At 38.3% G+C, this 12,287-nt stretch overlaps 1 protein-coding gene across 2 annotated transcripts in view; it reads left to right on the forward strand.

Annotated features, from left to right (window-relative positions):
- Window positions 1-272: 272 nt before the first annotated feature.
- LOC139478586 (IQ motif and ankyrin repeat domain-containing protein 1-like) overlaps window positions 273-12,287 on the forward strand; it is a 325,873-nt gene continuing 313,858 nt past the window's right edge. For both annotated transcript variants that reach the window (XM_071261129.1, XM_071261130.1), the window contains exon 1: window positions 273-460. In XM_071261129.1, the coding sequence (XP_071117230.1) occupies window positions 376-460 (85 nt within the window). In that variant the 5' untranslated portion in view covers window positions 273-375. The remainder of the gene's footprint in view (window positions 461-12,287) is intronic.

A 12,287-nucleotide genomic window follows, 5' to 3' on the forward strand; every position in this document is an offset into this window, starting at 1 on the left:
ATGGTGGACCACGCTTTATTTGGTGTTGTTGTTGTTGCATTAGGTTTTTAAGAGGTCGCCTTCTGCCTAGGCTTTATATGGTAAACTGACTGACTGATATAGAAGATTTAACGTGCGCTTTCCGACTACAGCGTATTTCGCACACGGGTAAATTTGGTAAAATGACGAAGGGCTATATATGCGAAGGGCTATATATGCATGCACACCTGCATGTAACCACTTTCAACCAATCAGGATCAGTTGACATCGTATCGCTAAGTGCGCGTCTGAAATGTTGTGATCATGGCGTCTTGGAAGTGAGCTAGATTCAGTTTAGTTTTGACAAAGATGGAGATATGAACATATAATATTATTGAAACGAGCCCACAACTAACGATGCCACCCAAAAAGACTTTCCAGACTAAAGCTGCTACAACAAAAACAGCAAACAAGGGAAATACAACTAAGAAAGTATCAACAGGTACGGTTAGGATATCACAGTATGCCACCCAATGTAGCTCCAGATGCTTATTATATATATATATATATCAGCAGTGCCATCTTTTAACTGTTCGAAAATAGGTTATTTCAGGATATATATATATCCTGACGGACCCTACTTTCGAACAGTAAAGGGGCACTAATCTCTGGCTTCTTCACGTCTGTCTAATACTGGTCGCTGGCGCTTACTAGATCTACAGTGCCGTGCCAGTTACATTCGTACGATCCAAAATGGCCGCCGTTTGTTTACATATCGACTCGCTTTTACAGAGCGTCATTTATTAATGAAAAAATTATCTACATACCTTAATACTTGGTAAGATGCACTTTCATAGTCAGAACTTTAGATATCCGGGGTGGAATAGATTCATAAAGGCCACGAATAAAGTCTTGCCAAGTGATATGGATCGCTTCAAACAGCTGATCTTGTAGAGTAGTATAGGTAATGGGGGTTCTGCCGCAACTCCACTGGAGCCAGATTTATATACATATACCGCTACTACAGGTGGCATTTTTTATGCCAAAATGATTATGCGATTCAATGATAGTCATGAGATTAAGTTAAATTGGTTCTAGCTCACCACCACCTGGGGCCAATCATTGCTTTAGATGAGCCTAAATGGTAATAAAAATATTCTTTATTATTTTTATCAATAAAGCGATATTCAACATTTTTATTAAGTTCTTCATTCATTTTACTAGGAGACCAGACTATATAACTACACTCTTCTTGTAAAATTGATAAGAAACAATTGATAACCGTTTTTGGTTGGTTTGACATCACTGATATAATAAAAACCTTGTGGTAATTCTCTCCATTTAATAGCTTTTTCGATCTCCATTATTATATATATTTATGTAAGCATTTGTCTAAATGTGATCTAACGATAATAAGCAATCTATTTTTAATCTCCAACCAGTTCTTTGGTTTTGGCACGGAATAATTGACGCGCTTGTTGCTGCCCCTGTTCTATGAACTATTTTTTCTCGTCTTCGCTAATACCACTGGTCTTACGAGATTTTGATCGAATCTCCTGCTTCATTGTGTTGTATTTGGTGAGTTCTGACAACACTAAACGAAACTCATCCTCGGATATCTTACAATCAACCATTGCTGTCGAAATATGATCCTCAATGCTGTTCAACTTTGCTTTGGCGAGTATCCAAATACTATCGTGTTTTAATGCTTTCTTTTGCAACCTACAGGAAATGAATTTTATAGCTATTCCTGCCAGTCCCGAGACTCCAGCAGCTATTTCCATGCCGAGCACGATAGGCGCGGCGATTATAGTTGATAATAAACCCGCATCTGCTACACCGAGTCCCATGCCAGCTGCTACAAGCGCGGTGTCAACTCCGTCAAGAGCATTCACGGCTCTGCGATACTTTTTATACAATCCAAGTCTCAACTCCCTATCCTTCTCTTTTCGATGTTTTATGTCGCTTATTTGATGTAATCGAAATCCATCAACAGTTTCCATCTTTTCAAATGCCTCATCGAGCGCCGGATATAAACTCATAGTGTATATTACGATCATATAATAGTCTTTAATTGGTCTTGCTTAAATGTTTTGAGAGTATACATCAACCTTATCAAATGTATATTATACGGCAAGAATATCTTAGTAAGAGAAATACTGTCACTTTTAATAATTTGGACCCCCTCGAGGGTTGCAACGGGTGATGCTCCGATATGAATAATACTGCAATGTCGACGCTCGTGTTTCTTGAGCCATTTAATCGATAGACCTGGTAATATTTCGAAGGCGTCTACCGGTGCATCTCCGATCAAGACTTCAATAATAAGAGTAGAAATATTAGGTATTGCACTCAAGTTAACTTTAATATCATCAAATTCAGCAACCAAATTTAAACTAACATTTTTTAAGGCCAGACGACTATATAACATATGACCTGGGTCTTCTGGCAGGGGAGAGACTAACACACTTTTTCGTTTTGACGGGATATAGGCCGCGAGAACGATACCACTATTTATTATCTTAGTTAAATTATGTCCCTTACCCATCATCACACAAGGTGCGGTAATGACGACATTCAATAGCTACTCGATGTTTGCTTCGACCATAGTCCATTTATTCTCACCATTGCGAATAATATTGTACGAAGTGTTTTTAAGGAGTCTACTAACATCGACATCGCTTAAATCTTCTAGATTACCCGTGAATGTAAGTTCTTTCCGCTTGTATACATTATTGTGTAAGTGTAAAGCGTATAACTTACCATCGGTACCGGGTTTATCAAATCCTTCTGTGTCTCCGAGATCAGAAAGCGCTATTGTATTACATTTTCTGAGCGTTCTAGGGCCTGATCCATCAACCATTATTTATAATATGGAGTGTTACACTTAAGTATCCTATATGTACAGGTTGGTGTTTTACATCTGATACAGAAATTTTGAGGTCTGAAATGATACCCCGCTTTAATTTTTTATATTGTAATGTTGAGAAAGATTCCGTTCTGCCGCTATTATATTTTTCATTTTTCACTGGAATAGATCTGAGCAGAGTTGCAGGACTTTCGAGTTGAATATTATCCGTCGTGCTTATTTGATCAAGATGGATGAACAACTCTTTATAGGGAACTAAATCGGACAAAGTCTCTCCATCAAATGTTGACCTGTATATTGATAAAATTCCGCGTACAAATCCAAGTGTGTAGCTGATAAGTTTCCTAAAATCCGTACACCTTTTTCTCCAGTGTTGATTTTCACTGTCCCATTCATCTCATCTTGTGTTAGACTAATTCCATTAGGCTTAAAAATTTCATCATTGAGTGAGCATACGCTGTAATACCCATCAGGTATGATAATGAATTTTTCAATTAGATTTTTTTCATCTAATATATACATCTCATTATTTCTTTTCGCAGCACTTATATTGGTCCACCTAGGGTAATACGTTACGTCACAGAGAGCGACTTCGAGTTGTCCAGCCGAGTTATCGATAGTACGAAGCAGTTGAATAGACTGACCATTTGTTATTATCGGGAGTGTAACATACATATTAAATATACAATGATACTATATCACAACTTAAAATATGGAATCAAACATTATTTATAATATGGAGTGTTACACTTAAGTATCCTATATGTACAGGTTGGTGTTTTACATCTAATAAGGAAATTTTGAGGTCTGAAATAATACCCCGCTTCAATATTTTATATTGTAATGGTGAGAAAGATTTCGTTCTACCGCTATTATATTTTTCATTTTTCACTGGAATAGATCTGAGCAGAGTTGAAGGACTTTCTAGTTGAATATTATCCGTCGTGCTTATTTGATCAAGATGGATGCACAACTCTTTATAGGGAACTAAATCGGGTAATGCATATACATTCACTGTTTTGTTGGTTGGTAATGTTACTGACTGTACAAATCCAAGTTTAATTGCTAAGTTCTCGCCAATAAATATACCTGTTTCTCCAGTGTATATTTTCACTGTCCCATTCGACTCAGTTTGTGTTATACTAATTCCATTAGGCTTAAGAATTTCATCATTGAGTGAGCATACGCTGTAATACCCATCAGGTATAGTAATGTATTTTTTAATACCACTGTTTTCACCTGGTATAAACATCACATTATTTCTTTTCACAGTATTTATATTGGTCCACAGCGGGTTATACGTTACATCGCAGAGAGCGACTTCGAGTTGTCCATCGGAGTTATCGATAGTATGAAGCAGTTGAATAGACTGACCATTTGTTATTCCCGGGAGTGTAACATACATATTAAATATACAATGATACTATATCATAACTTAAATATGAAATCAACTTACATTACTAATCAATCGATTATAGTAACTGCCTCTGGTGCTGAGTTTACCGTTAAATTCCACGATATCTTTGAAAAATACAGGTTCACGGCAACTAACGATGAAATGGTGGACGATTGGTTTAACCATCCGATGCAATTTTGGCAGAACCAGTTAAACTTTGCCGTATGGTGTGCCACAATGGGATGTGGCGTATCTGTTAATGCCCCAGGATTTAAACTATATAAGTCTGTTATATTATTTCACGTGTACTATCAGATTAGACGTATACTTAAAGAAATTAGTGCTCCATTACCGCTGGATCCAGCGTTGAATCCCGCAAATAATCCATATGATAGGTCCGCGTATGAGCGTATTTGTCAGGAATTTAATATTTCTACGAGTAAAGATTGGCGTATTAAAGGAGCAAACCATGGTCTAGGTGTTCCTTACACAGGGAAAATAACCGTCAAAGAAGAAAGCGATGATTTAGTTAAAGAAGTTAACAAAGGTTCATTTGATTTCTTTAAGTTGGTGCATACCAGCAAACTTTACTCAAGAATGTTTGAATATTTTAAAAAAACCAGTCATTGGTATAAAGGCTGTGAACTTTCGAGTAAAGATTGGAGAGGGGATATTATGAGTTTTAAGAGTTGGTTAATTTATATTGTTACAAAATTTATACAACTGAACGATACCACAAATGCTTGGAATGAATTTCTTAATGATAAAACGGAAAATAATTTTACTAACCCAGGATTTGAAAGAGTTAATGAATCGATAAGGACTTATGTATGGGCAATTCTCGGAGCGCAATCGCAAACACGAACGTCCATTATCGGTACTGGGACGGCGTTCGATGCGCAAAAACAGTTTGTCGCAAACGTGGAGGACGCCATTAATTCACCAGTTGACATACCATCGTCTATAAAGCGTTTTCAAGATGTATTACAGTACGCACAATCCAAAGTGGACTACGTTTATGCGCCGGGACTATACATGTCTCCGAGTAATATGGAACTTAAGATTGGCCAAGTGATAGGCTATAATGATAATTGTTATCGCTACCGATCAACAAAAACCAGGTATAAATTCAGATATTAACGTCGAATTAATAACGCAAACAATCACAGGCGAAAAGGGAATAGTCAAGCCACAGTTATCTACTATCGCTAAAACATCTACTGACGCACAACCACAAGTACCACCGCATATTGTAGCTAAAAATCAACAACATATCAATGAAAAAACAGCTCTCATAGTAGGTGGAGTCGCGGCTGGTTTACTCATGATTTGGTTAAATAGTTCTTAGCAGATACATACAACAGCCCTGCGATTGCTACGATCAGCGCCCACAAGGTTTGACTAAGCCAAGTGGTGGTCTTTGCTAATAAATTCAATAGCCAGGAAACAATACTCCCTATTATACCAGGAAGTGCGGCCGCGGCTTTCTCAGCGAGCTTTCCCAGTGGTGAACCTAATGCATTTACACCATCCGACGTAGGCGGTGTACTACCACCTGTACCACCTGTACCGCCGGTTAATGCGAGAGTCAAAGTCGATAAAATAAATCCCTACGCGGTTATTGGCAATTGTTATTCCCTGTTCTCTGAACAATGTTTTAATTTTATCGGCCAGTGTAGTGTCATCGTTGAGGACTTGATCGATAGTTTCTCGAATTCGACTGATTTGCGAACGAAGTGCCTCTCTATTAGTGGAAGCAGCCTCGAGGTGGGCCGATCTTTCGTCTTCTAAGTTATGCAATCTTTCCTCTACGTGGCGTTTACTGAACTCATCGCCCGCCTGTTCAAGTTTTGTTTTCTCGTAAACTATATGCTTGTCGATTTCGGATATCTTGGCCATATTATTGGTGAGTTCTCCCCGCATTGTTCGCATTGCATTGGAATTATCGTAGTAGGTATCCAAGAGGCCAGCTTTGAGCTTTCTTCCAAATTATCTTTAACTATAGTACCAAGTTCAGTATGCACAGTCCTAAGAACCTTAGTACTCTTCGCAAAAAGTTTTTCTCGTGAGTAGTCTACAAAACTTAATTCATTACGAACAATGTTGATGGCGTGTTTACTGGCTATCGTAGACAAGGCTAGGGGCTTACGAGTACGAGAATGCATAAGATCAATATCCAGAGAGCCACGCAGTAGCAATATTCTTTTACTATCTATCTCAAACTTTGAATAGTCATGACCAATAGGACTATCATCTTTAAAGGTATCGTAATAATCATCAATGGCTGGTTTCAAAAGTTCATCATTTACGGTTGGGTTCAAAAGTTCATCGTTAAGATTCATAAAGCTGGTTTCATCAGTACCCTCTTCGATTGGATTTGGGTTATCGAAATAATCTAGATCAAAATCAGTCATTTTTATATTAAACATATGGTTATATAATTTCAATATAACTATGTCTTCTCAATACGGACGCAAGTTAAACCCACAACGTAGACTTCGAGATCCATTAGGGGTCAAAGCAATTCGTCAGTCTGTAACTATAACTAATAACCCGAGGACCATCGATCAGAATCAAATGTCCGACTAGCATTTACGATTATTTTGACTTTTACTGATGTTAACAGGGAGCCCGTTCAGAACATAGGTCGTGCTATCGTTAAGAAAATCGCGATTAAAATTAGTGGTAATGAGGTTTTGAGTATCGACGATAGCGATGTATACTATTGTTACATGGATCTCTGGAGAATGGTTAAAGAGCGGGAAAACTTACAGTACCAAGGTATTTGTAATCGGAACACATTGAGACTGCGCGTAGGGGCTGAAAATGGTGATAGTGCCGTCGTAAAAGATAAGGCCGTTGCCGACGCATTAGGTTACCGATTCTATATTCCCCTAGACTTTGAATTACTAGATTCCCACATGCCCTTTTATCAAGCATCCCTAGGTGATAGGTTAGAATACGAACTCACTTTTAATGACTACGGCAGAGTAATCAGAGCTGCTGAAGATGCTAGCTGTTCCATTGACAATATCTCGCTGGAGTACGATATGATAACAGATCCCGAATTAGCCAGACAAATTCGTAACCATTATACGGGAAGTTTAGCCATTTTGTACAATTGCGTGCTGCGACATAGAAAGGTCACGAGGGACAAAAAAGATATGATGTGGAATATCAATCTAAACATCCCCACGAGGTCGTTGAAGGGTATTTTAATGTTGTTGGAGGACCCCTCCTATGCATTTAAAAGAAATACCGAGAAGTTCTACAATCCCAAGATTACAAAAGTAGAATTGACTATCGAGGCCGTTCCTAATCAACTATATAGCCAAGGAATGCTAGCGTATCACCAGTGGGATGAGATTAAAAAACTTCCTTCTTTAAAACGAAGCCCGGATGTTATCGCGGTCGTGAAAGATCTGTCTCTTGGGAGTGTATCGATGGGTGAATACCTCACCACGAAGTACGTGCTATGGCTCGACACGCGAACCACGGATGATGACCAACTACACGGCAGTGGGAGGAGAATAGAAAATGCTAGCGAGGGTGTCACTATACAGATAACAAAGCTCCAGGAAACGGCTGGTAAATTAAACATATATTTGTACGTGATTATGGATGCGCAACTTAATATACAGAATGGAAGATTTGTGCAAGCAATCTTTTAATAATCTTTTACCTAAAGATCTGCACTGCGCTATCATATGCGGGCAAACGGGCTGTGGAAAAACAGCTTTTATTCTAGATATTTTACAAAGTCATTATAGGGACGTTTTCGATCATATTATTATTCTGTGCCCGACTATAAGCATTAAAAAAACATACCTATCGAGAGATTGGGTAATGAATGACGACGGGGTACACAGAGTCGAACCGGGCGATCGTTTACAAGACTGTTTACGAGTATGTCACAAAAAATACAAAGGAGAATCAACTCTTTTCATAATAGACGACTGCAGTAAAGAACTCACAAAAAAGAAAGATATGCTTTTGTATTTAGCATTCTCCGGACGGCATACTCAAACATAGCGTTTGGGTACTTACTCAAAAATACAACTCTGTCCTGAAAGATCTGAGAGAGCAGACCAAATGGGTAGCCCTGTTTCATTGCAAAGACTGAGATTCATTCGAGGAATGTCTACGTGAAAATGATGTTATTTATACCAAGTCCGAACGAGTGAAAGTCAGAAAACTGTTATCAGCAACGAAGCACTGTAATCTCGTATTAAAAACCGATCAACCAGCTGCTTATGCAATTGCTTAGCAAATATAGCAAAATGTAGCAAAATTATAGCAAAATGTAGCAAAAATAGCAAAATTATAGGAAAATTATAGCAAATATAGGAAAATTATAGCAAAATTACGATAAATTGAACATTAGCAGTTAATATGACATAAAATGTGGCTCGAAATCATCATTCTTTCGCAACAGTTCATTATTACGGGTTGTATTGGATATGCCATATTATATTATGTTAGACTTAAATATCTCCTTAGGTATCACATTATGGAATGCGACAAACTCATCGAACAAATGCTCAAAGAATCTGATGCAGATCAAAATGTAGATAAATCTTTAGATAAACATAGAGAAAGACTCGCGGCTTTGGTTGCCGGTGGAAAATGTGGTAAATTATACCATAAAAAAAATTGATAACATGACCGACGAAGAGATTAAAAACTGTACGCGCGTTACGAGTCTAGACTGGGAGCTACCATGACTAAAACGATAGGATTGGCTATGTTACAACTATACACAGTCATAGCTAGTACGTTTCTCCCTATCCCGGCAGAGCATCGCATGTATTTATGCGAATCTCTAGAGAAAGACCCATTCATCGAACACGCTATAAGCGCAGTGAGCTGTGAGTTTTATCATAGATACGGAATGTTCTTAGCTCCGTTCACCACAGTTTTAATAACGGCTAGGTATTGTCAATTTAAACATACGTGCCCACTTAATAATAATGGAGACTCAACAAGTGACACCACAACAGATTGTGAACGAGGATGCACAACCACAACAGATTGCGGAACAACGAGTGAATGAGGAAATACTAAAAGCCAGAGTGACAAAGAATCCTTTGAAAATCGCAGCTGGGAGGAAGGGAGGACTGGCGAGGAAAGCGAAATTAATAAATAATTCAAATATTAATCCGATTAAAACATGGGCACTAGTAGGAGTTGCTGGTATAGCGGCTGTATGGTTCTTTTTTAAGACCGGAGAAGAGAAGAGGTCACCCCCAATGCAACAACAAGTTCATGTAGAGGTTAGCCCCTATATAATGCTATAAGAAGCATGACTACTCCAGTTACAGACGGTAAAATGTTGGTAAACGTATGGTATCATTCAGCGGTGGTCACCGGCTTGGCCATTGGCTATGCCCGTATGGCTAAAATGATTACTAAAGCCACACCTCCCAAGCTAGATTTTAATGGATTTGATATAGGTATGATGGTTCTGGATATTGGATTAGCAATGGCAACGAAGGGTATGCTCATCAAACAAGGACTTATCCCGGAAGACATAATGAAGTAATTAATTAAACATTTGAATATTTTATATTATTAAACATATGGCAACAATTGCGATGACGGTCGGTGGAGCTATTGTTAATGCTCTAGCTTTTTCGGGGAGTAATTATTTATTTTCTACTTTGAGGGAATCAAACGCTAAAGAAGTTGAAGAGGAACGTAAACGACATAACAATGCTTTAGAACAACTCGAAGCAGCTCAGTCACACTATATGCGGCAGAGAATGAAGAGATTAGATTTTATTCATGAAGAAATGCGTAAGGAAGGACATTCAATTCAAACTTTTAAGGATGTCGAATCTGCCATGCACGAATACTTCCTTTGTTTATGGGAAAAAACTTGACTCAATACCGAGACCAACAGTGAGTCAGTTTTATACACCGTCAGAGGAACAAAAGAACCGCGAGGTCACATTTGTGATAATGGGGATTGACTGCTGTATTGATTTTCAGCTATACCATGACCTAGTTAGCTAATCTATAAATAGTGTTGGCTGACTGCCTAATCAATAGTGTAGATGTGATTTGCATTTAGACAAATGATATGATAGATGTATAAACCATAAATCAGTGCAGATTTACACTCACGGGGAAAAAAACTCTATGTAACCGACGCTGTGTTGATATTTCCTGCGGCATACACAATTATTACATCAGGCGCGGAAACATTAACTATACGTGTTCTGTATGTGGGATAGGGGTCAAAGGTCGTTATTGTTTATGTTAGGAACACGGTGATGATAGGGTCAGGAACCAGATTATTTATGCTAGGAAGAGAGATTACATCAATGAGAGGAATAAGTTGGGGAGAATACGTATTTAGATATATGAAAAACAACCAATTAGACATTTGACTCATTCAACCACAATGGTTTTTGTCAGAGATTTGAAGGCTATGGCAAAGCAACGTAGTCTACGTGGATATTCTCGTATGAGAAAAGCTGAATTGTTTACCTTACTCGGTTTGGAATACAACAAACACCAGACTGTTAGAGAACTCAAAGCTCAAGCGAGAAACAGTGGGCTGAGAGGTTATTCTCTAATGAGAAGAGCTTAATTGATCGCTTTACTAGATAATAATGATGTTGAACATAATAATAATGTTGATATTGATAATGATGTTGAGAATAAACAACAAGAATTAATATTTGTACCCACATCCGCCGGCCTTGGTAAATATCTAAGAGTTTGGAAGATGAATATTAATTCCAACATGGATGTTAACGATATTAAGCCCATCATATCGAGTAAAATTAACGAGGAGTTAGATGATTTACATAGTATAAAATACCAGCTGACAATAAAAATGTTATTGAGTAAAAGTAACACAGACGATAGCCGAACCGAACCATATTTCCGAAGCAATCAAGAAGTTATAACCGAATCCGATACAATAAATGCATCATTAGATACATCAATTCAGAGGATACAGGAAACTTTAGAATGTTGGACTAATAGAGGTTCGGGTTGGTGTGTGGATAAAATCTATAGTTTATATTTAGATATATAGAGGTTATCACGTCAGTGTGTTTGGGGATGGTAAATATCCTGCATTAGGAATAAACATTGTATTTAGTGAGCCTTGGGGAGCTAAATACATAGTGTTTATTCCTCATACAGGATATTTACCATCCCCAAACACAGAAGCGTGATAACCTCTTTATCATATAATGTCATTCTTTAATTCTGTGCTTCAAAATCGCTTTCCCTCTCTCACAAGCATTACCGAAACATTGCGAGTTTTCCTGGAATGCGCGCATTAATATTTATTACGTCACAGGGTAAGTGATGTGTCAGTCAGACAGTGAGTGAGTGAGTGAGTGAGTGAGTATGGTTTTACGCCGCTTTTGGCAATATTCCAGCAATATCACGGCGGGGCTTCACACATTGTACCCATGTCGGGAATCGAACCCAGGTCTTCGGCGTGACGATCTAACGCTTTAACCACTAGGCAACCCGACCACCCCCAGTCGGACAGTGACAGTAGCCAATATAGTTCCAACTGATATCTGTTTCTTATACAGTGGCGAAGCAACATATACGCAAAACAACAATGGTTTTTAATTGCCTTTCGCGGCAATCCATCTGTCTGTCCGTTAGAGTAACTCCTCTTTGTCAAAGGGACGCTACTCTAACCCTAGTCTTTGAGACGTCACGGCCACGGTCAGGCGTTGACAGTCTGTCTGTCCTGTCATAACGATAAGAAGTGTAGTCAGATGTACACACAGCGACAAAACGAAACAAGGTAACAATTCAAACATATTTCCGCCAAATCCAACTATTTTAATTTGTGGAGGAGGTTTCAAGGCGCAAAGGTCTACAAGCACAGATATGGCTACTGATCCCGCTTGGTTAGGCCTCGTGCCCTCGCCAAATTGTTTCGAAATTTATATCTCCAAAGTTGCCAAAACTTATAAAATGCCTTAGCTACGTCACAGTTAGACACAGATTTTCAGTATATTAGACTGTTCTTTTGATAATGATAGCAATTATCCTTGTAGTTTATCCAGATTCCTGATTGTTAAT

The sequence above is a fragment of the Haliotis cracherodii genome, unplaced genomic scaffold (assembly GCF_022045235.1).
Source record: "Haliotis cracherodii isolate W230 unplaced genomic scaffold, xgHalCrac1.p SCAF_4, whole genome shotgun sequence".
In the NCBI taxonomy this organism is placed as follows: domain Eukaryota; kingdom Metazoa; phylum Mollusca; class Gastropoda; order Lepetellida; family Haliotidae; genus Haliotis; species Haliotis cracherodii.